Consider the following 23751-nt stretch of genomic DNA (forward strand, 5'->3'; position numbering starts at 1 on the left):
TAGCGATGCTTGATACGTAAGAATTGGCCTTGTATTTGCTCATGTCAAATGTACTATGGACTTGAATGTAACTAGAATCATCCCAAATCATCCAACGCTCATCCAACATCAAAGGTCATGAACGAATAATTCAAGAAACTAGTAGCAACTATTTACGCGCCTCGAGAGCAGATTTGATAGCTGCAACATGTTAGCTTAGTCTTCTTTCAATAGCAGGGTAGCTCACCATCGCAAGAGGTCTTGGCGTCTCCAAAAAGCATCCTCGTTCCAGGCATGAAGAACATCGGGTTTGGTACGTCGGCTGCACGATTAGCGCTTGTTCATCCCATGAGTCAAAGACACTTACCGTATCCGCTGGACATGCTGCGCTTCATCACAACAACCTCCTTGCTCTTCCACGCATGCAGTACTGGCATACCCGAGATCGGCGAGTCAGGCTCCAGGGCGATTGGATTGACCGTGTCATTAGCGCCGATGACAAGGGTAACGTCAGTGTCCGGGAAGTCATCGTTTATCTCATCCATTTCGAGCACGACTATTCTGGTTAGCCTCGCCGAGGTGCTCGGGTGTTGTACCTACTATCGTAAGGAACCGACGCCTCCGCCAGAAGCACATTGCATTGACCTGGCATCCTGCCTGCAACAGGATGGATGGCGAATCGCACAGTAACACCTCTGGTACGTAGCATACGCACGATCTCAGCCAGGGCATACTGCGCCTTCGCTACAGCCATGCCGTATCCAACAACCTATACCCATTAGCCATGTTCATCACTTCAAAGCTCATACGCACAATTATGACGCTTTCTGCATTTGACAATGCTTCCACCGTATCGTCGACAGTTGCCTGGACTACCTCGCCTTCGATCTTCTTTGCTTGCTGAGGAGCTGCAATGCCGCCAAACAAGACATTGGTAAGCGAGCGGTTCATAGCGACGCACTGGCATGGTTAGAATCTTCCGAGCAATAGTCTAATCGAGAATGCCTACCATAATGTAGGACAAAATCGAACCGCTAACTCCAATCAAAGAGCCTACACTGGTGAGGAGGGGGTTATTGAGCATGAAGCCTTCAGCAACCAGAGCAAATCCAGAGTATGCATTCAAAACGGTAATCACCACCGCTGCGTTGGTCAGCAAGGCACGTCACCTAGGGTCGAGCACTTACGCATATCAGCCCCACCAATGGCAGCGGTCGTAGTATAACCTTTCAAGAAACTAAGCAGGGTATTTGCGCCTAAGCACGTCGCTGCAATCGCTGGGGATCCAGGTGCCATTGTAACAAAGGCTCCCATTGTGGCCACATTACTTCCAAGCAGACTCGTGTTGATCAAGTGTCTACCAGGTAGTATCATAGGTCGCGAAGACATACGTCCGGCGAGCTTCAGGAAAGCCACAATAGAACCAGTAAAGGTAACACCACCTACTACGGTTAGAAAGTTCCTGCTCACGTGGGATATACGTACCGATCAGAACGCCCAGATACGCCGTCACCATGTGCAATGTGGATACGTGAGAAATGTCAGCCACTACGCTCCCTATGCTTGTAAGGACAGCCGCGAGCCCAACCACAGAATGGAGAGCAGCAACGGTCTGGGGAAGCCCAGTTGGTGTGATTCGTCGTCCTATGAGAGCTCCTGTTGACCGGTTAGGAAAGTCCGTCATATGAGTGCTTTACATACCAGCGACAGAACCTAGGCCAGCCACCGCGCCAAATTGGGTTAACACTTCGGGCGAGAACCCTACAGCTGCCAAAGAAGCAATGATTCCAGCTGCGACTCCGAGTATTCCAAGGATATTCCCACGCCTAGCGGTTTGCTGAGAAGCAAGACCCGAGATCGAGGCTACTGATATTAGCAATGGAATTGTCAGCACAAAAAGCACTTACCAATACAGAGAACACTGCTGACAAGATAACCGGCTTGCACAAGCCCCGCCATTCCAGTGCTGGCAGCAGCAAGGAAGCCCCCACCAAACAGCACAGCTGGAATAGCGTAAAGCCAAGGGTATTCAGGCGGATCAGTCGGACCTGGACACTGTGTGAGCGGATATCGTCAACATTATGTGCTCCAACACTAACGCTTGAACATATCCAACATGCGTTTGGTGATAACGAATCCACCTGATACATTCATGAATGCCAGTAGAACTGAAGCAGCACCTAGGGCTTCGGGTATCGTGCTGGGCACGTAGCCTCCGCCCATAATGAAGAAACCGCCAATTCCGACCATACCTGAGGCAGTCAGCATCAGTAAAACAACGGAATGAATATTCGGCATACTCACCAGATATCGCATTTGTAACGCTCATTAGGGGGGAATGAAGAGCCGGCGCAACACCCCACACTGCACGATAGCCGACCAGACCAGCAAGACCAAACGTCAACATGTTGCTCATGAACACCGGTCCTGTAGCCTTGCCCAGCGCAAGAGCAGTCCCCATACCAGCGGTAGTGGCAGTAACATCGCGCGTAGCCTTCTGCCAAGGCGAAATTGCCAGTTCTGCTTTTTCTTTGGCAGGCGCGGGGATCTCTTGCTTAGGTGCGGGAGGTGGTACTGGCCGTGGGGCTGGCGGTATGATCTTTCCATCGTGTGTAACGATAGACCCACGAACGACCTCGTCCGCTAGATCAATGCCAAAGGACTTTTCTTGAGGGGACATGGACAACAGGTATTTGATAATGTTGTTGGAATACAATGTAGATGATTGAGTTGGGAGACGCGACGGCAAGTCAGTATATCCTAGAACTCATCAGTACTGTATCTCTAAACATCTGGAAGCAGCATACCAATAACAGTCACGTCTTGAAATTTAGTCAATTCGCCAGGAACTGTTGCTTCGCAGTTCCCGCCTGCTTCCGCGGCAAGATCGACGATGACAGATCCAGGTTTCATTGCAGCAACCATCTAGAACTGTGAGTAGGTTTCGATGCATCCTGGGATATGGTTCTTACCTCTTTCGTAATGAGCTTAGGTGCAGGCTTTCCAGGGATGAGAGCAGTCGTGATAATGATATCTACTTCCCGAGCTTGTTCCATGAAAAGCTTCATCTCCGCTTCAATGAATTCCTTCGACATCTCTTTGGCATATCCACCTTGGCCTGATCCTTCCTCTTGGATGTCTACCTCTATGAACTCGGCACCAAGGGACTGGACTTGTTCACGAGCAGCAGAACGGGTATCGAAGCCTCTAACAATAGCTCCCAAGCGACGAGCCTAGACGATGCCCGTTAACTATGACCCCCAGTGTCGACGCGTTAACAAAGACCTACAGATGCGATTGCGCTCAAACCAGCCACGCCAGCGCCAATAACCAAAACCTTGCCTGGGGAGATCTAGAACGTCTCAGTATTATAGCCTATCATAAGAGAAGGGAATACAACCTTTCTAAGTAGCATATTGTTAGTAAATATGTATGAGACATGTAAGAACTCACTTACCCAGCGGCAGTAACTTGGCCCGTCAGGAACCGGCCAAAATGATTGGACGCTTCCAAGACAGCTTTATACCCAGCAATGTTGGCCATGGAACTATCGTTAAGTGGTCAGCATTGTGAGTATCCAGTATGAATGGCTCATACCTAAGAGCGTCGTATGTTTGTGCGCGAGATATTCTTGGTATCATGTCCATGGCAAAAGACGTGACGCCACGCGAAGCAAGTTTCTCGACCAGTGGCTTGTTCTGGGCCGGATACAGGAACGAAATAACCGTGCTTCCCTGGCGCAGTGCTCCGATTTCGTCGATGGGACCTTGCTGCTGAGGACTACGGACCTTCAAAATGATGTCGCTCTGAGACCATATTGAACCCCGATCGACTAGTGTTGCTCCAGCTTGTTCGTATACTTGATCGTGTAGCTTGGCTTCCTCTCCAGCGCCGCGTTCTACCAACACACGCGAGAATCCTTTTTTGAGCAACAGGGAGACATTCTGAGGGGTCACGGCAACACGACGTTCGTTCGGGTATGTTTCACGAGGTACACCAACGGTCAGGGCGGAGTAAGGTACGACTGGGACGGACGGCGATGCGGATGCAGCAGTAGCGTATCTTCTGCGAGACGACGTCGGAAGTGGCAGCTGTCCAAAGCCGTTGTATCTGGTGGCTAACAATGGAACGCATCGCACTTGCACTTATGGGACGGTGGTCAGTAAGTCTTAAGGCCCACCCTCAATGAGGTTAGCAAAAGCACTCACGAGTGGTCTTGACAATAGAGCGGGAGTCCCGTGGATAGGCTCCAGGAACTGCTCGGCATGGCAACAGCGCCGAGCGCAGAAACAGCGGTACACTCATGGCGGAAGTTGGCAGCTAACGCAAGGCGACTCTAATGATAGAAGCTATTGCCACAGAAACCCTCATTCCACTCACTCTCAATGCTGCAAATGTGGCAGAAGGGGGCGTCTGGGCCACATGGGTGGTGTGACAGAAGGGCAGGCTAGGAAGGACGGCAGGACGGCGGGTTATTGTTTCGAACTGTAAGCCCATTCAATCAGAGACGTTAGTGGATTCAAATATCAGCTGAAGAGTGCAGGCACGTACAGCTATATGGGGAGAACTCCTGATTCATGATTCAATCAGGAGAGGGATTGATCGTTCCAAATGCGGGGAGGTCACCGTCGCGCAAGGGATGGCGGGAACACAACATGCCAATTATCCACGAGTCTAAACTTGGCATAAAGAAAGGATGACTCCGGTGACCGGAATTCACCTCCATGGGATCGAAGAACGATAGTAGTAGCCGTGGGTGATGTGACCAAAGACTTGCAGGAAATGAGGGGAAGGCGCGCGGGGAAGGCCCATTGACTGGCCATCGGCTTCGCGGAGTCTGAGCTGTCACTCCCGCTTGGCATCAGGCATCGTCCACCATCGTTTGTTCGGCTTCCATCAAAGCACTTTTTCTCATGGGTTTATGCTGGTATTGACTGCATTAATAGGGTCCTATCGTGCCGCTGTCGCATATCTATGTATACAATACTATCCCAAAAAGGTCTTCATATCATCTTGACCTGGTTACCCGTGCTGCAACGAATTGGCGACTGATGGGGATCTACATTGAAGACTTGAGCTCTTCCCGGTATAATTGAGCTACTATTTAACCGGGTCGGACAAGCTGTGTCCTCCTACTTCTACAATCCTGGCCCAACCGCAACCGGATGTAACGCCGTCTAGGCGCCGCATCGGAGATAATTGTACATATCATGCAGAGCACCCTTCTGGACTACATATCACTATGTCGTGCGACGGGCACGAGCCATCCTTCGGAGATTGTGAATCACAACAGTTGTCCAGCTATAACCTTGTCCGGCGGTGATATCTGACAACTCATTAAAAGGGTAGCAGTGAACTCGGCTCGTTCAGGCGTGTGAGCTCGTAGAATCGCCAGACAGGGTAGTTGGTCATTGGATATTTGCCAGCTTCATTGTTCGTGTAGACACCTCCATCATCATTTGCGTTTGCAAACTGCGGCTTTGATCATCAAAGAGTTCCCGAACACTTAACCGCTGTTTATGGGCATCTTTCCCCGCTCGACTAGTGACCTCAAACCTAAATGCTGCCAGAATCATATATTAGCACAACAACCCATTGATGGCATCTAATCACGAATGCCAGAGGAACCAGCTCTCCGCAAATCGGATGATCGACTGTCCACGTGAATGTTGATTCCAGCGAGCTCGGGCTGCTAGGGTGGAGGAAGGGATGTCCGTGCTATGCAGCGTAACATATGATCCTTGTAGGTAGTGCAAAATGGAACACACTGGTCCTAGCTGAAAAACATCCCCGGCATTTATACCGATAGGATAAGATCTAGATGGTAAGTGTAGTTGATAAGAAGTTAATCCATGAGGTCACGTGCATGTTCTTCCAGATAGTGCTGCCTGAGGCGATACTTGAAATCCCCTCGTGCCAGGGAAGCCCGCGTTGATTGCTGTTCGATTTGATCCCCGTCGCAAAATAGCTGGATATTGTCTAGCAGTCATTGTTGGAGTGACGGTTGGTTGTAGTGGCCTCGAATCGATGTCAAGATCCAGGTCCTGGTGATGGCCGGGCCCCTCGCACGGCTTTTTATCCCGCTCCACTCATGGTGGGGCATGGAGATAATCATGATGATGCGATTGACACCCTCCCTCAACCGGTTTGAAGCAATCGCTGTCTTGTGTGCGCCAGAAGACACCCAGCCTACTTTGCGAATCATTATATCCATCGAGAAAGATCGAGTGCCAATTTGATAAACAATTTCATACATGCATGCACGCGTTGTCCCCAGCAGGCGATGAAGCGCGTAAAGGATCCGTCCACGGCCAAACGGGCTCACGCAAACGTGGAACGGCTCCGCTGCGGTGATGCTACCAGAGCTAATTTCTTGCTTGGCTCCTTAAGGTACACTCTCTTGACCCACGGCGGTCGCATCCTTCCACCCACAGGCCCTGATTGGAATTTGCGCGCTCTTCCGGCTCGCTAGTGGAGCGCAAAAGTGAGCTTCAACAATTCTTCTTTCCCTCACCGTTGGCTCTTGCGGAGCAGACATCTCCGGTCAACCCTCAACTATCTATCCCGTCAACTAGATTGAATTGAAGACAAGGGAACTGGATAAGTGTATATCCTTGCTAGACTGGGGAGTGTTTGTGACATCTTGACTCGTTTAACCCGGGAGCACGAATGCTTTAGCTTATCCACTAGGCTAATTTGGTTCCTTTTTTTTTCTTGCTGTCTTACGCCTTACAGAGTGGGGTTAGCAGGTTCCTGATCGTCTATCATCAATTTTCAGCTGACTTGCGACAGAAACATCTTCACTTAAATTTCTCACTTTCAATTATTCTATTAGCACGCTCCTGGACGTGGACCTTTGAGCCTCTGAGCATTGGCCTTGGTTTCCAGAACGGCAGCCATGGCCCCGTCTCCTCACCAGCAAAACTCGCAGCTCGTCGTCGACCCTGACACGGTTCCGGCCGGGGGAGAAGAGGTCAGGAGCGAGGCAGAGTCCCGAGAAGATGCAAAGCTACTGGTATGTTTATCAGTGGCATTCCTTTTAGCGATCGAATATCGATATCGAACAAGTAATCGCTGATATACTACCAACAGAAATCTATGGGCTATAAGCCAGTGAGTCAGCCTTAGCAAGCCTATTGCACGCAGGTTTGTCTAATCAATTTTAAAGGTCCTTCATAGGACATACACATTACTTGAAAACTTTTCGACGACATTCGGTAGGTGAAATGATCACGGCGGATTCTTGGCCCATGAAGGTCACTAATTTCACATGATTAGCTGCTCTCTACTTTGTTGGAGGAGTGCGCGTCACTTATAGTACAGGTATCGCAGCAGGTGGAAACCTGGCTTACTGGTAGGCTCTACCACTGCCCATGCAATGAATCGTGTCTCATTCGGTGTAGGACGAGTTATCTAGTCACTTTGGTCTTCACATACATTACCGCTGCTGTCATCGCGGAGGTATGCTCTGCCTCGCCCTCCGCGGGCTCTATCTACTTGTGGGCCGCGGAGTCTGGAGGTCCTCGCTTTGGAAGGCTACTCGGGTTTGTGGTTGCTTGGTGGAGTACTACGGCCTGGACGACCTTCTGTGCTAGCAACACCCAATCTGCTGTCAACTACATGCTCTCGGTAAGTGTCACTCTCACGGATATTTCAACATAGTTTACTTATCAGCGCCACAGGAATTGACGGTGTTCGACGTCGACTTCCCGAAAGACACTTCCAGTGTCAAATTTCGTGCTGTCCAGTGGATCTGCACAGAAGTGTTGCTGGCATTGGCCGCACTTCTCAACTACCTGCCGCGTATGTTCAATCCCAAGACTGGTTGCGCCTATCCTTTCTCTGTTCATTTGCTTATAGTCCTCAAGCTAGGTTCTTCAAATGGGTGTTCTACTTCTCGTCCTTCATCGTCATGCTGGACTTCTTCCTCAATGTCATCTGGCTGCCGATTGGCGCCGCCAACACATGGGGTTTCCGCACGGCTGAAGAGGCATTCATGTCCACCTACAACGCCACAGGTGCCCCTGCAGGCTGGAACTGGTGTCTTTCCTACCTCGCCACTGCCGGTATCCTGATCGGGTTCGACGCCTCTGGTCACGTTGCAGAAGAGACCAAGCATGCTTCGGTGACGGCAGCACGTGGTATCTTCTGGAGTACTGTCGTCAGTGGCATTGGTGGACTAGCAACTATCATTCTGTTCCTCTTCTGTGCAGTTAGTCCTCCACTTCCATGCAACGATTATCCAACAGCCCCATACTGACATGATCAGCCCGACAACGACACTCTCATGTCCTTCGGCTCTCCTCAACCATTCGTGCCCCTCTACGCCGTCGTCCTCGGCAAAGGAGGCCACATCTTCATGAACGTCATTTGCATAGTCGCATTGTGGCTCGTAAGTCCACCCCCCCCCAACAGCTCCCTCAACCACATATTCACATACTAAACCACTTTACAGAACACAGCGATCGCCATCGTCGCCGCCTCCCGCCTCGTCTTCGCCGTCGCCCGCGACGGTGTCCTCCCCTTCTCCAGCTGGGTCTCCAAAGTCCACAACGGCCAGCCCCGCAATGCCGTCATCGTAGTCTGGGGAGTCTCAGCACTCATAAGCTGCACGCTCCTACCCTCCGACGTCGCCTTCACATCTCTCGTCTCCGCCGCCGGTGTCCCTAGCGCCGCCGCATACGGGCTCATCTGCCTCGGCCGACTCCTCTGCACCCCGAAACGCTTCCCCAAGCCCGAGTGGAGTCTCGGTCGCTGGAGCAAGCCGTTCCAATTCATCGGTGTCTTCTGGAACGGCTGGGTGGTAGCTGTGCTATTCTCTCCTTATGAATTTCCCGTCACCGGCGCTAATCTAAACTGTAAGAACCCACCCCCTCCCAATTCACTTCATCCTAAAACATCTTACTTACTCTCTCTCTTTCTGACCAGACGCCCCAATCATCATGGCCGGTGTGACCATCTTCGCTCTAATTTCCTACTTCATCACCCCCGAAAGCGCCTGGTTGCCTATTGACCGCATCTCGCATTTCATCGATAGCAAGGGTGCTGCAACCGAAACCGTCGAGGAAGTTGGTAGTGGTGATAATCATCATCATCATCATCATCATCATCATCAACAGCCTGAGGCGACGACGTCTTCCTCCGGGAGGGAGGAGAACTGAGTGCAATATCGCGTGGCGCACGCCGCAGTAATTTATATGTTGTATTTTACGATTGGTGGTTGTGGTGATGCTGGTTTTTTTTTTTTTTTTTTTTTTTTTCCCTTTTCATCGATTTTTTTTATCCATCTTTTTTTCAATTTTTCAGTTTTCTTTTTTCTTTTTTTTTTTTTTTTTTTTTTTGCGGTTTGTTGATCGGTTGAGATGGTCGTTGACTGATCGATCTTGGTGGGGGAAAGAAGGCAGGAAAGACTGGACTGCCTGCATCCTCCCCTCATGATATGGTTGAGTGAAGAGTTTGCTTTGTAGATATGATAGAGCCTAGAGGGGTTTAGGTATACCCAGAGACTTAATGTGATTTGCTTTAGTTACAGATGGATGCATACAAATGATCACATGGTGATATCAGATACTAGATTTTGTTCTATTTCAGGCAGTGTAAGAAGCAGACAACTCTCACGGGTGCCAAGGTGTAACTCTATATATGACTTTCAGTAAGCCTTGTCTGTATCTGTACAACAGTGATCCAACTCCTCCAGTAGAATAAAAACAGCACAAATCCGTCACCCAAACAGCACATATAGTCAAACCATTTGCAAAGGATATTTCCTCACGCCCCGCAAATCCAAGTCTAAGGGTCCAGCCCAGCCGAACACCTTAGTTTCCCAAATAGTAACGCCAGTATTACACCAATACATAGACTCCGTATTTTCCCCATTCCATATAACTTATGTCCATTATAAATCGTCAAATACCACGTCAAGATGGCTCAGGGCGGTCGTGAATCGCAGAGAACGTCATCACCGAGCCGCGAAGCAGCTTTGTTCAAGGGAGTAGGATTGAAGAGCGTATATCGTCCATAGTGTCAATCCAACCTTCTGGGAAAGCTCGCTGCTTGAACCAGGCTTGTTCCAGTTCCTCAAGGGCCTTATCAACATTCTGCAGTCGTATTAGCATTTGTTTGATCATTACTGACGTGTATCCTTGACATACCTTGAACCCGAACCGCTGGAGATCAGTCATGGTCTGCCGCACAAATTTCTGCTCGCTCTCGTTCCGTGACTCTCGGCCAGCTGTAAAGAGTGGCCATAGTACCGCCAACTGACCCACGTCCTTTGCGAGCTTTCCAATCAACGCCAAGATTCGCGTAGCAAGCATGTCTAACAGCGCCCTTTGGGGCTGTATATCAGGACGGCCTGCTGCTCCAACCCGATGTAGAAATATGTTGGTGGCCTTTTCATATGCTTCGATACACCCGGCATACTCAAGGACATCGGGGTATGGATATTGTCGCAAGCTCTCATCATCTAGTTCGCCTAACATCTGCAGTGCCTGTGGTGCGTTCAGACGCCATTGTACCAGCCGCTGTAATAGCTCGTGATAAACCAAGTCTTGTTGTTCGAACGGCATCAGACCATCTTGTTTCGCTTTTCCAAAGGCACTGATGGCTGCTTGGATCTCCATCATAGCAGACCAACATTGGCGCAGTTCAACAAGATGGTGACTATAAGCAGGTTGTTCGGTCGACAGGCTCGGTGTACCTAGATTGTACTCCCAGCCACCTCCGTGTGTTGTCCAATAGCTGCCTTCCACCACAGTTCCCTCACTGGTGGCACAGGCACCCGCAACGTCTAAGTATGAGAGCAGCGATACGAGGAAGGGTCGAAGTGGGTGATTGATTTCAGCGAGGCGCTTGGCTTCTTTGTCTGGGTCGTCATTAGGGGTGAAAAGTATTCGGTAAATTTCTCGGGCTCCTTTAAGATGGATAGCCCAGTTGTGATGTTGAGAATCCATCATCTGATTAGTTAGCTTTGTGTGCTCGTTATGCCCAGGTCAACAACAAGGGACTCACCTCGAACAGTGACAGTAAAAGACAGGTGGCGAAATCCGTAAGTCGCACGCTGTGGTTGGGGTCTGTATATCGGGTTCTGAAGGACTTGACAACCTCGCCATAATTGCTCATGGCTTGTTGGAAGTGCTTGTTTCGCTGTTGTCCTTTGGATGTATTGGCAAGGTGCAACGCACCCATGGCTTGCATAGCGCTGGCCATTGACGTTGAGGATCGAGCGAGCTCAGGGAAGAATCTTCGGTAGGGATTTATGTTGTTCGAATTATCATAGATGAGGAGTAGAGTAGAGACCTGGTCGACGAAATGAGTGTAATACCGGCCTTCGACGCAGTCCAGTGACGAGGATAAAAACTCGGCGGGAGAGATGGGGTCTTGGAAGCGATATTTGATAGGCTTCAGGTCGGACACAGTTGTTGGAGACACAACTAATGTTTCGAAAGGCTCATTCTCGTCTCCTGCCGGCTCCTGCTTCACTTGCTTGTCCCCTTCGCTCTTGATCTTTTTGTCGCATTTCTTGGCGGTGGCGGGAGACGAATCCGCTTGCGGCGGTCCGTAGACTTTGAAGGTCATACGACCCTGAGTGCCATCGCATTCAAGACCCAGGCGTGTACAGTTTTTGCAGGACGGCGATGCTTCATCGCAGCGGACGTGGCGTCGACGACATGTCGAACAGCCTGTAAATCCTCGGTGATGCCATCGACGGACCCGCTTTCTCTTCTCAGGCGCTGCGGCTGCGGAAAGCTGGGGTTGTGCGGGGGGAAGAGGCTTCCCCGGCGCACAAACCAACGTATGAACCTCCATGTGTAGGAGATAATGCTAGATACGAGTAGATGGTGTGGGGTAGCGACATGAAGGTGAATGAGGGGCGGAGGTGTGTCCGACCAGAGAAATTCGAGGTCAGACGGCGGACGTCGACAATTAAACCATTTAGGAGAGACCAATGGTGCGTCAAGAGGAAGTCCCTGAAATCAGAAAATCACTAAAAGTGAAATAACGGGCGACGGGACAATCCAATGGAAGTCACAAGGGTGAGTGAGGACTTGAAAAGGAAGCCGAAACACTGGCGATTAGTAGCCGTAGTAAGAAGGTAAGTTAACTAGTAGTTAACGGAGAAGCAGTGGTGACCACTAGTTACGTTAGTAGATGATGATCGGATTATTAAGTATGGGGGGGCAAATTGAGGGAGTACCAAAAGAGCAGGCGGCGAGATGCTGGAGCCAGTGGGGCTCCAGACGGTCGGGCATTTGGAAATTTGGGGGAAAAGCAGACAATGGGAAAAAAGAAGGGGGGGGAAGGGAAATGGCGAACTGAACTTGCACTGAACGGATTACTGAACACTTTCGCGGCTGATCGAAGATAGTCCCGGCCTAGCCATCCCACTCCCTCTTTTTTTTTTGCAGATCATCCACCACTTCCTCCTGTTCGGTGTATCTACACCACGAGAGAAGTAAGTTCTCTCCAGACAATTCTAACTTTTTACTTTTCCTTCTCAAACAACTCATCATTCTCCCGGCGTAAAGGATATTCCCCTCCTCTGTTTCATTTCCGGCTGAGCGCCAAAAAGCCGACGAGCGCTGCTGATCGACCCTAGTGGTGGATCATATTTTACTCTCTGGTCCTTCGTGCTGCGGTGCCTACTGCACTTCCTGTCTAATGATCTGATTTCCTTCGGTACCTCTCTTACTAGCCTAACTGGTCTGGCGGCAGGATAACCTTTTTTTCTGCACAAGAAAATCCCGCATCGACGTCCGTCCAATTGCGAAGAGCAACTGTAATGGTACCTCGAAACCTTCCGAGCGCTTCCTACATCGAGTGGCCTTCCTTCGTCTTCCAGATCCCCACCCGATCCACCCACGATGATTGCAGTAGGGTGGAAGAGCCACGATGCAGCATGCGGAGGGGGGCTGCTACTAGTCTACTGGGCGAATCCCGTAGCCAGAATTCTCCGCCTTCCCCCCTGACCAGTGGGCATTGGCATCTGATAATTAGTAGCGAAGGAAATCGCTAGAGTGACCCGGTCCAAAAGGATTCGCCCAGGAGCCACTAACTCCCGACTATCTCGGTTGCCAAGCACCTGAATGGAACCTTCTCGCCTGCCACTTTACCGGTTCTAGCGGCCTCCTCGTGCCTTTTCATTCGAGACCATACTTTAGTATGTAGACTGGGGATGCCATTTCAGTATCTTCCCCCCCTGTCATGAGGATTCCGTGGTAAGCTCAATCAAGTAACCCGGTTTGAGAGTGGAAACATGATTGGGCGTGTTGTTGCTGGCCTGTCGAACCATGCAATGTCTCAGTTTGCTCGGCCTTTTCACTCGGTCAACAGGAAACGAACGCTCAACGCCCGTGGGCTCCCGAGTGCTCCTGCAAGTAGATGACCCCTTGAAAATCTCGTCTCCATGTGTGTGAGTGGAACGGGTGGTCCCGCAGCCCGTGAGCTACTGGCAGCGTCAAACGAAAACTTGAAGGCAGCAGAGATGGCCCTGCACATCCGATCACCAAGTCAGCTCATTCTACACGCAGATCATTGGTGACGTTGCTAGAGGTCTGTGTGCCACTGGGAACCCAGATGATGGTCGATGAGAACTGGTCTGTCTGTGGAGTGGTTCTCCTGGGTCATGTTCCGTGGATCTTCCAAAATCGAGGAAACTGGATGGGACTGACCAGACCATTCGCTTAGCTGTAACTTTTTTGACGCCTGCTGACGGTCTAGTCAATCAACTTGGCAGGCATTGTTCCTCGCTGAAATTTTTGGAACACGTCTTGGTATTGCGATATGGCGCGCAGAGCTACTCCTTCGGGATAAACATTGTGTTTGACGGTTTCAGTTTCATGTCGCGGCGGAATTCCGAGCACAGTAAACTCAAAGCTACAGGAGAGCTAGGCAACATGGAGGCAATCGGGGGTAGATCACCTCTCAGCCCAGACCGTTAACGAGTACGCACTCTGACAGAATACACGAAAGGCTGTGTATTTGTGGGAGGTACCAAGCACATACAAAGCTGACAGGCCAAAGTACCTACTGATCCAGTATCAATGCACAGACTAGTCAATTTGTTCCCGATTACACTAATAGACATTACAACTCTGTAGTCACACGATCTTGACGGTGACATGAAATATATGGTGAACAGCTGGATGCGTTTATCATGCGATGTTCGCATTGTCATGCCCAAACAGGTGGTCGGCCACTGCGCCATTATTTGGGCTATATGGAATCAGTGTCCAATTGTTCATAGGGAAATATGAGTGGGGGGCCTGGCATAAGCGTCGCATCACACCGATGCTTCGACGCAGGTTCTAACCCAGTTACTGCGCTCAGGTAGGCAGATCTCATGCAAGTTGGATGGCTGTATGAGGATAGTAACAGGCTGGCCGTTTACATTTCTCGGCCGATTTATGATTGACTGTCGATACATCCTGAAAATGTCCAGTGCCTATCCTCTACTAACCTGTCTGCTGAAAAATGGCCTCTATGTACTACTCTATACACGGGGCGTGTTTCATTCATACTTGCAGTGGCGGAAGCTGACCTGTAGCTGCCTCCCATCCTGGTCTGTGTGAATCCCTGCCCCATGGTATGATCCTTTCCTCCATTGTGGATATTCGCCTTTGCTTATCATGCCTAATAGCATTTGTTGTTACGGTATCGTAGTCAATCTGACGTCAAGGAATCGAGTAAAAGCGTCTGTGTCTTTACTGATCGGCTTGCGGCATCATAGTGTTGATACTATATATCATTCCCGCAACAAAAGCACATCAAAGTGGCCCAACGCTGTGACTAACAGCCACTATAAAACAAGCAGTGCATCAATAGGTGCTCCAAGCAACGGAATTCTGATCCATCAAACTATAACGACCACCCAGTCCTCTTCCACATTCCGTCTTCTTTTCGTCACCCATAAATAGCCGCGTGGCAAAACACCCAACCTTATTATACCAATACCATTGCTTCAACTTTAACTTAGAACTCAGTGGCTCGCTGTACCTGCCTCGCATGTATACGAAAACACCAAAAGAACAACCCAGGTCCTGAGTAGCCATGGGTAATAAATGAAGCCAAGAGATCGGCTTGCCACAATGCCTTGAAGTCGGAATGGGTCGTACCGGCTAGACAACGCCGCAGGACGGGAGTAAATGCAATGCGCACCTGGGTAATGCCAAATGCGTTAAGCTACTAATAAAAGTGAATTAGTACGGGTATGGAGCGCCTATCGCTATTTCCCGTAGGCCGAGATCTCGCCAGCAATCGGCAGGTTTAACTCGATGTCAAAAACCTAATGGATAATCAATCACACGCCCGGACATGCATAGAGCATACTCCACAGCCTTCCAACCCAGCATGAATCCATCGACACATATGGATTACATAACAAAAGCCCGGATGGTCTAGTGGTATGATTCCTGCTTCGGGATTTGAAATGCAGGAGGTCCCGCGTTCGAATCGCGGTTCGGGCCCGTAATTTTTTATCTTGTTTATTTGCTTACTGTCACATGACTTAGCCCATGTGGCCTTCGTTTGCAGTTGCCTGTTTTGTGTGTGTGTGTTGATCTCACTTTCCCCGCGACAGATAGATAGATAGATCTCTGTGGCAACTCAATCTACGTGCTGACGCTTCGTCTCTGCGTATGGTACATGCTCAGCAAGATGTTTCATAAGTTAGCCCGGATGGTCTAGTGGTATGATTCCTGCTTCGGGTCTTGAAATGCAGGAGGCCCCGCGTTCGAATCGCGGTTCGGGCCCTACTTTTTTTGCCTTTTTCCGCCTCTCCGAGGGACATGCGACCTAGTTCGCCTACCTACTACCTACCTACTACCCCTTTTCGTTTCCTTTCCTTTTTGCAAGCTGAAAGAAATTGTTTGTTCAGTGCACTGCCACACCGTGACAGTTCTTCGATGAGAATATTATCAAGTAATCCAAACTCTATTATACTACTCGCGTAGAGCAGGCTAACCTGCATTTGTTGCAAGTTGTGCCTACTACCTATCTACCCTGCTGGTCCAGATTCACGCATGAAACCTTCATCTTCGCTACTTCGTAGATATTATATGGCCTTTTACGGTCATGAGTACTACCCTAATGAAGCTCAAAATTCGCTCTCACTTGCTCCTTTCTACCACTCCTACCATCTCGTGTACCAGAAGAACATTCATGATATGTTTTGCTTCCAGGTAACTCGGATGTGAGAATAACTAGTGTCAAGGAACCTAAACCGGAGTAGTATAAGCTCTTCACATGCAAGTATCAGAAGGTGCCAAGAAGATCAGAGAAACTATCAATTTTAGTTTCGAGTATGGTCTTGGCCTGGCCTGAGAGAGAGAAAGGAAGAGATGGCAACATATCTAAACTTTTCATGATCATCTCAGAGCCCAGCCACGATTATCTCCATGTGGGCTTAGACACCTAGGTAAGCACTACGTTCGTGTTCGTGTTTGCTTTAGATTCACCTAGAAGGGACGGACGGGACGATCATGCAAAGGGTTTTTAGACTTTAGATAGATAGATAGATAGGTGAAAGGAAGATGAGTGGAACCATGAAATTAAGAGGAAAAGAAAAAAGTTGAGTGGGTATCTGCTGGCAAACCAGAAACTCAAATTGCCCGCCAGAAGTAGTAGTAGGAAATTAACATCAACATGCATCAGTGATCGTGAGAAGATTGCAGCGCATCCCTGGTAAGAAAGTAGACAGGGAGAGGTGGAGTTAGCCTGTTGTTGACTAACTGTTCTTGTGTAGATGGTAATCATGTCCAAACCGGCAATAATTTACAAGTAAATCCATAACGAGAAGCGTTACCACAGATTCGAGGAACTGCGAGAGGTGAACAACTGCGAGAGGTGAACGATTGATGACTGGAAATGAACAATCCCCTCCAGACCAATCAGGCGTCCACAGATACTGTCGGACCAGGGATGGGGAATGTGGCCGATTCCCTGGCCTCTGGATCTGGTGATTCGGCTCCTGTAGCCCTCCCATTCATTCGATCGAACTCGAGTGTTTCAGCCAGCTCTGCGGCCATTGGATCTAAATCTTCCTCTTTGAGGCCGGTGGCAAGTGCTACCAACTTGCGATGGACATCGAACTTGGTGCTTACACCCGCATCGGCTGTCTGTTGGACAAGATCCTTCACGGCAGCGCGCCGAGCCTTTTGGGCAGAGCACAATTGACGAGCCATAAGGTATGTGCGACGTAGTTGGTCCTGGTCAGATCCAGTATCCCCCTTCTCGGGCACTGGCGTTGAGGCGATCCTCTCTCTGAGTCGAGCCTGGTGGATTTGCTCCAAGAGTGATTCGTAGCTGTTTTTCAATTGCTCGTAACGATCAAGCTGCGTGTCGATTGACTCTTCTTCGGCTTCTTTCGCTACCAGCATACCGACCTGTTTCTGGATCTTTTGTCGATCCGATTCAAGTTGCGCATACAGTGCCTCCGGATTCGCAACATCGTCTGAATCTTGCTGGGTTGCCTTGGAGCTCCCATAGCTTGCGGTGAGTTTCTTATTCGCTTCGGACATAATAACGGCGATCTTAGACATTAATGCCGAGGTAGTAGGGGAGGAGTCCTGCGGAAGGCTGGGATGCAGGTGATCTGATGTAACAGGTGCCTTGATGTCCGGATCCAATTGATCATTACCCATCGTAATAGACGAAGGGGGAAGAGGGACGTCGCGCTCATTAGGTGGTACCCGTCGGACGATAGTTGAGGCTGCCTCGCCTTTATTGTTTATAAGGTCACCAGCTCGCGGACACCGCGCGAGTAGTAGGTCAACCAAGCGAAACGCGCCATTTCGAGCGGCAATCAGAGCAGCAGTGTCCCCATTCTGATCTTGACAGGACAGCAATAAATCAACTTCCTCAGCCGAAAACGTAACGCGTAGCTTATCTAGCAATACTTCGCAGTAATATCGCGAGCTCTTCCATTTACCTTTGCTCCGAGTAGTTTCTGCTATGTGGTGGAATAGAGTAGCGCCGAACCAGTCTCGGAATGAGACTGTGTCCAAGAGAAGTTCTAGTAGCGGTGGAAACGTCCTCTTCTCATAATTGTTCGTGAACAGCACGGCACGCACGAGAGGTGTCTCCTCCTGATCAGATAGAGCTCTGATATTTGCTCCTCTCCGTAGTAGATCTCTCACAATTTCTAGATCACCCATGGCACATGCCCAATGGAGAGCAGTATTTCCAGAATCGTCAATTGCGCGGTCGACCTGGAAATTGGCTGGCGGTTGTGGGGGAGGAATGCGTGTCGCTTCCGGAGCATCCCCTACCGTCATAAAATAGTCCAACAGTTGATCACCATAGAGTATATGTTCTTGTTCACTGATTGAAATTGCCGGAGCCTCATTTATCCCACGCTTGCGCTTCCGTGAATATGCACCATTCTGAGACACTGCCATAATCTCTTCATCCGCAATCATAGACGACGACTCAAGCGTTGCTTGTTCTAAAGATTCATCCTCGTCGAATCCTTGGCTCATTTCATATGGCTCATAGGGATGATAGGGGGGCGGTGCCATATTTCGGTGCGGTTTTGGAGCAGGGACAACTTCTTCGGTTGCGACTCTCTTGTTTGTATTCTTTGGGGCTCTTGGCTTCGACGAGGCTGCAGTGGTATGTTTCGGGGCAGGTGGTGGACTGCGATCTCCAGCGACATAGTCGAATATCGGCCTTAGCTTGTCGATGATGTTGTTGCGCTCGGCGAGCATACGGCCCTCAGGAAGCGGAATCCAAGTCCCTGCATATAGTTATAGCACGGCAATGTGAGGCGATATTGGGAATTCTCGTCTTACCTTGATATTTTCCATAGCCACCTTGCACCTTTTCATGAACCCCTTTCTGCACCTCGCGTTCTAGGATGCGAGTCCTCGCAGGCTTGTCAAACCCGGCAACTTTCAGAATATGTGTAGCATTTATCCAGTCATCGGAGCGTCTTCGCATGACACTGTCGCCATCGAGTTTGAACTCATAAACCGGGACCTAGCCACAAGTGTTAAATTGCTGTTGTAAGCCTCCTTACGGTCTTGTTCAACACGCCTCATAAGACGAGGTTATTGCAATACCAGAAAGGGCACGATGAAGGAGTACTCACACTGCTATAAGTAGCAGAGTAGACTTTGGAGAAGTCCACGGCCGCCATGATGCTCCTCTTGTAAGCCGATTCTATTCTGCGAGTTCCGTACGATAATAGGATGTTTCCGAGCGGCGTCGCGACTTTGGACACAAGGACATAAAAGTCTGAACTTGGCTACCGCAAGGCATCAAATTTCGAAATTGCCTGTTGCCTTAGTCAATCACATGAATCTCAGTGGAAAGCGAGCTGGGTTCGTCGTAGCCCAGCAACATCTATCTCAACACGCGACGGATGGCAGGGCTGGATAAGACGCGCTCCGGGTACGTTGACCGCGTAAAGTGGATTTGGATACGCTAAACCTGTTGTGGAACCAAAGGCACGTGATGTCACATGACTTATCGTCCGGAAGGAACGACGACTGCGGATAGCTGCAAACCTCACAGCCCAGTCGCCTATCCTTGGAATAACCTTCAATTGAGTCACCCCCTCGTGTCAAGATGACTGCTGCCGAGTCTGTGAAGAGTGCCGTTGGGCTTGCGGATAGCACCGGTATGTAATTGTTGCCATTGGCGTCTGATGTGACGGAAGGCAGTGATGTGAAAGGTGGCACCGGATGATTAACGACTAACGCTTGTCTTTAGCTGCCTCCCGCCAGGAAATGTCAGATGCTCGTCTTCCCCTCCAATACCGCGACTCTTGCGCAGGCCTCCTGATCCCATTGAACCGCTGCCGCCAGCAAGAATACTACCTTCCCTGGAAGTGCGAGGTGCGTTGTTTTCACTCTGGTTTATTCATGGATCACTGTTCTTCTTCTCGTATATATAACTAACGCCATGCCTCTTTCCACCCAATAGGACGAGAGACACAGCTACGAGAAGTGCCAATACGAGGAGTTCAAGAAGCGTGTTGCTAAGATGGAAGAGCTCCGCGCCGCTAAGGGTGGTGCCCGGAGCAACTAATGATACCACAAATATCGGCACGGCATTCGAGACGAGCGAAGGAGCGGGTTATGTACATAGAGATTCTGAGATTGTTTGTCCATGCACCGACATTGGCGTTGGGAATCATCCAAGACTAGGCTGCCATCACCACACCTGCGAAGACCAGAACGGTCGATTGGCTAACCAGTAGCACCAACCGTACTTTTGGGTTTGTTCGGCTCCGACGCTGCTTGTGAGGTTTGGGTGTTGAAATCGTTAGCCACCCTCCCTCGAAAAGACAGCACTGGTTTCTTCAGGCCAGAAGGGACTCAGACCTGTCCCACTTTCCAAATTTGCAACATAATGAGAGCGATGAATTGTCAGGTGCAAATACCATAATAGTTTGCGACTCTGTCCGCGTGTGCCATGAGATCACACCTCAATGGAAGGCAGATGCAGATCCAGCCATGGCGCAACGCCCTGGAGACAATGATGGGTTCGTAAAGAGCTTCCAGTATGCTTCTAAATGGTCATGACATTCTTCATGCATCTTTCCGACGGACTACATAGAGACGAATGACCATCTATATTTATCTGCTTGCCCTCCATACAAATCGGCCGCCGCGGAGCAACCGATAGTAGATATCACATGACCTCTAGTCCCTCCACGTCTGCTTAGAAATCGGCGGCATTGATAATCACCGACCACTGCTTACTGCCCCGCCCGGCCTACCAGAAATGGGGGGAATAAGTTTCCCGGCCACCAATAGGCGCTTGAGCCTTTGTACCCGAAGGTTCGACAGAATTTCTCAAAGTCGGCAGGGACAGCAGTTTGTTCATATTTAATCGATCAGTATCTGCGGCCGTTTGTTGTTTGTGTAAAGCCGTTCCGGGCGTGTCTTGAAGTCACGACATTGCGTGCCACTGACGTTGGCTTATTCTGCCGTGGTTCGGAGATACTGCCGGGAAAGTTCCCCTCATCTCCGCGGGGTTTCTGGATGGCCTGACCTTACGAACTTTTACTTCACCCAAAGCCACAGAAAAACCTTGGAACCTCAGATTGGGATTTGCAATCCAAAGTTTTAACTGTCTGGTGTTGACAACATGGGCTTGCTGTAGGTGGAGCGTGCTGGGTCAAAGCCGGATTTCATTGATGCGCAAAAACTAACATTGGCCGTTCCTTCAGAGCGCTTGGGACGGCTTTGGACTGGCCAGAAGCCAAGAAGAGAGCGGATCAGGTTCGCAAATGGGGCATTGAGGTAAGAAATTGATCTTGTGTTGAATTCTCCCAATCATGTACTCTAGGTGGGGTTCTTTTCTAACTGAGATAGCAATTACTTGCCAATTGGCATAGAGCCAAGGGAAAGGAACGGAATGCGCTTCTCTGGGGTGACGAGGTATGTCGCAATCTTCACATTGTTCTGTTTCAATGTTCGCTAATTGCTCTTCCTTCGTTAGGTCGAGTATCTCGTCGTAGCAGTCGATGATGAGAGCAAAAAGGCCCGCTTGTCTCTCGCTCAGGCCGATATCCTCAAGTCGCTCGCTGAGGACGAAGCATCGTGGAAAGAGGGAACTTCCCCTCTGTCTCAGAATAAGGAACAGTGAGTTGGGACTAGGGTTTTGGGAACACGAGAAGAGAATCTCTGACGGATCTTAGTGAGGGTGAGGAGCCACCTCACTTCCACCCTGAATTTGGCCGATTCATGCTGGAAGCCACTCCGGGTAAGCCCTGGGGCATCGACTTCAAGGATCTACTGAATGTAGAGTCCAACATGAAGTGGCGGTAAGTTTTCGGTTTTCCCGGGCAAGTAATGACGTCTCTGATGGACGTATAATAGGCGTGAGGTTGCAAAGGCTCACATGGCACCAAATGAGAGTCCTATCACCCTCACCACATTCCCTCGTCTGGGGACAAAAGACGACTATATTCAGCCTTATTATCCCCCATCGGGTCCCGCATTGCGATCTCAGTTTGTTCCCGACGAAATCGCTAACCCCCATATTCGATTTCCAACCTTGGCGGCCAATATAAGATCAAGGAGAGGCCGGAAAATCGAGCTGAATGTGCCAGTCTATAAGGACAAAAACACGCCCGATCCCTTTTTGGATCCGACTGTGGACTATGACCTTCACATTTGGCCCGAGGATGATGATGTCCGAAATGGCGCGGCTAAGGAGGGTCATGTTTACATGGACGCCATGGCATTCGGCATGGGGAGTTGCTGTCTCCAGATAACTTTTCAAGCGAAGAACATGACGGAAGGGAGAAAGTTGTACGATCAACTGAGTCCACTGGGGCCTATCCTTTTGGCTCTCACTGCCGCCACTCCGATATACAAGGGTTTCCTTGTCGACACAGATGTCCGTTGGAATCAGATCAGTGGAGCTGTTGATGACCGGACACGGGAGGAGCTTGGTGAACTTGTAAGATTCCACTCTTCTGTGTTGTTTGTTCCTCAGTCTCAAAAAACTGTATTAACACCATGCAGCCCCTGAAGAATGATAGATGGAGAATCCCCAAATCCCGATATGCTTCGAACTCGACTTATATCTCACAAGATCCCAGATTAAGAAAAGAATATCTGGATCCCGATCTTATCGTTGATCAAGATATCAAGAAGCGATTGATGGATGACGGCATGGATGATCTTTTGGCGACACATTTCGCGCACCTGTTTATTCGTGATCCACTGGTTATATTCTCGGAAGATCTCGAGGAGCTGGACTTGAACAAAGCAGATCACTTCGAGAACCTGCAGTCGACCAATTGGCAGCATATGCGTTTCAAGCCGCCGCCACCTGACAAGGATGACATCGGCTGGCGAGTTGAATTCCGATCCATGGAAATCCAGATGACCGACTTTGAGAACGCCGCCTTCAGTATCTTTATTGTGCTTGTGACCCGTGCAATCTTGAGTTTCGATCTCAATTTCTACATCCCGATCCAGCGTACGACAGAGAACATGGAAACTGCGCACCTTCGAAATGCAGTATTGGAACAAAAGTTCTACTTCCGCAAAGACCCATTCTCGCGTCGCAGACCGAACCAGCAATCGCCAGGTGGTAGCAATGTCTCCTCTACGACATCCTCTGCTCATAACACGCCACCTCCATCACCGCCACTACACCCAGTCGAGTCTGAGTATGATCTCATGACGATTTCCGATATTATTAACGGTTCCCCTGATGGATCATTTCCTGGATTGATCCCGCTCGTCGAATCTTACTTGAACAGTGTCAATGTGGATGTTGAGACACGGTGTTCTCTAACCAGCTACCTTGACTTGATACGTAAGCGTGCGAACGGTACCCTTTGGACCGGAGCTAAATGGATCCGCGAGTTCGTTGCGTCACATCCTGGGTATAAGCATGACAGTGCTGTATCCGAGGAGATTTGCTACGACTTGGTGAAGGCTGTGGATGAGATGACTGTCAAAGAAGGCAAACACGGTACAGTTGGGTGGGAGCTCCTCAGAGGCAAGAAGAATTAGATGGCTGAAGACGAGTGTTGTTGCATATAGATGTAGATAGCGTGCTCTCCATATTCTTCTACAGTGAAGTAAACATAATTAGAACTTCCTTGTCAGCTGACAGAATTGGCAAGCCCTGGAGGACATCCAAGCATACCTATTAGACAATAATTTCAAGATTTATTTCTCGTAGTGCTCGTTGATGGTACTCCTTCACTTTCCTCAATGTGCTCCGCAAAAGGGCCGCGGCTGACTGCCATGTGATCCATCAATCAACTATAATCTTGACTTCCCTGTCTTGATTTATTCCAAA

At 49.7% G+C, this 23751-nt stretch overlaps 7 protein-coding genes and 2 non-coding genes across 9 annotated transcripts; 6 read left to right on the forward strand and 3 right to left on the reverse strand.

Annotated features, from left to right (window-relative positions):
• Positions 1 to 28: 28 nt before the first annotated feature.
• BO87DRAFT_377906 (putative nicotinamide nucleotide transhydrogenase) lies at positions 29 to 4486 on the reverse strand. The gene is made up of 18 exons (XM_025623672.1): positions 4188 to 4486; positions 3577 to 4123; positions 3451 to 3526; positions 3269 to 3331; positions 2952 to 3212; positions 2787 to 2904; positions 2284 to 2739; positions 2079 to 2231; positions 1887 to 2027; positions 1681 to 1842; positions 1465 to 1635; positions 1167 to 1421; positions 989 to 1122; positions 793 to 939; positions 580 to 748; positions 347 to 535; positions 227 to 301; positions 29 to 180 (listed from the first exon to the last, which is right to left on the reverse strand). Exons 1-18 carry the CDS (start codon positions 4282 to 4284, stop codon positions 149 to 151), a joined length of 3246 nt encoding a protein of 1081 aa, XP_025478324.1. The 5' UTR covers positions 4285 to 4486; the 3' UTR covers positions 29 to 148.
• Positions 4487 to 6245: 1759 nt separating this feature from the next.
• BO87DRAFT_377907 (uncharacterized protein) lies at positions 6246 to 6478 on the forward strand. The gene has a single exon (XM_025623673.1). The coding sequence runs from the start codon at positions 6263 to 6265 to the stop codon at positions 6449 to 6451; it is 189 nt and encodes a 62-aa protein (XP_025478325.1). The 5' UTR covers positions 6246 to 6262; the 3' UTR covers positions 6452 to 6478.
• Positions 6479 to 6766: 288 nt separating this feature from the next.
• On the forward strand, positions 6767 to 9214 carry BO87DRAFT_377909 (putative amino acid permease). Its single transcript, XM_025623674.1, has 10 exons — positions 6767 to 6994; positions 7072 to 7092; positions 7148 to 7196; positions 7258 to 7333; positions 7383 to 7608; positions 7662 to 7782; positions 7848 to 8191; positions 8249 to 8371; positions 8435 to 8837; positions 8908 to 9214. Exons 1-10 carry the CDS (start codon positions 6878 to 6880, stop codon positions 9138 to 9140), a joined length of 1713 nt encoding a protein of 570 aa, XP_025478326.1. The 5' UTR covers positions 6767 to 6877; the 3' UTR covers positions 9141 to 9214.
• A 322-nt stretch (positions 9215 to 9536) lies between these two features.
• BO87DRAFT_362073 (Zn(II)2Cys6 transcription factor) lies at positions 9537 to 12271 on the reverse strand. Its single transcript, XM_025621616.1, has 4 exons — positions 12176 to 12271; positions 10990 to 12113; positions 10131 to 10934; positions 9537 to 10076 (listed from the first exon to the last, which is right to left on the reverse strand). The coding sequence occupies exons 2-4, from the start codon at positions 11785 to 11787 to the stop codon at positions 9963 to 9965; spliced, it is 1716 nt and encodes a 571-aa protein (XP_025478327.1). The 5' UTR covers positions 11788 to 12113; positions 12176 to 12271; the 3' UTR covers positions 9537 to 9962.
• Positions 12272 to 15363: 3092 nt separating this feature from the next.
• Positions 15364 to 15443, forward strand: BO87DRAFT_t161. The gene has a single exon. It is a non-coding gene; the product is annotated as a tRNA-Pro (tRNA).
• Positions 15444 to 15648: 205 nt separating this feature from the next.
• BO87DRAFT_t162 lies at positions 15649 to 15728 on the forward strand. The gene has a single exon. It is a non-coding gene; the product is annotated as a tRNA-Pro (tRNA).
• A 744-nt stretch (positions 15729 to 16472) lies between these two features.
• Positions 16473 to 19337, reverse strand: BO87DRAFT_460316 (putative APSES transcription factor). The gene is made up of 3 exons (XM_025629008.1): positions 19067 to 19337; positions 18768 to 18954; positions 16473 to 18712 (listed from the first exon to the last, which is right to left on the reverse strand). Exons 1-3 carry the CDS (start codon positions 19112 to 19114, stop codon positions 16866 to 16868), a joined length of 2082 nt encoding a protein of 693 aa, XP_025478328.1. The 5' UTR covers positions 19115 to 19337; the 3' UTR covers positions 16473 to 16865.
• A 158-nt stretch (positions 19338 to 19495) lies between these two features.
• BO87DRAFT_377913 (NADH dehydrogenase [ubiquinone] 1 beta subcomplex subunit 7) lies at positions 19496 to 20449 on the forward strand. The gene is made up of 3 exons (XM_025623675.1): positions 19496 to 19597; positions 19690 to 19814; positions 19903 to 20449. Exons 1-3 carry the CDS (start codon positions 19546 to 19548, stop codon positions 20005 to 20007), a joined length of 282 nt encoding a protein of 93 aa, XP_025478329.1. The 5' UTR covers positions 19496 to 19545; the 3' UTR covers positions 20008 to 20449.
• A 623-nt stretch (positions 20450 to 21072) lies between these two features.
• Positions 21073 to 23459, forward strand: BO87DRAFT_398290 (glutamate--cysteine ligase; the record flags this gene model as incomplete). Its single annotated transcript, XM_025625363.1, has 7 exons — positions 21073 to 21083; positions 21155 to 21227; positions 21300 to 21365; positions 21427 to 21569; positions 21626 to 21751; positions 21807 to 22392; positions 22458 to 23459. The coding sequence occupies 7 exons, from the start codon at positions 21073 to 21075 to the stop codon at positions 23457 to 23459; spliced, it is 2007 nt and encodes a 668-aa protein (XP_025478330.1).
• Positions 23460 to 23751: the final 292 nt, after the last annotated feature.

The sequence above is a fragment of the Aspergillus neoniger genome (assembly GCF_003184625.1).
Source record: "Aspergillus neoniger CBS 115656 unplaced genomic scaffold BO87scaffold_22, whole genome shotgun sequence".
NCBI lineage: Eukaryota > Fungi > Ascomycota > Eurotiomycetes > Eurotiales > Aspergillaceae > Aspergillus > Aspergillus neoniger.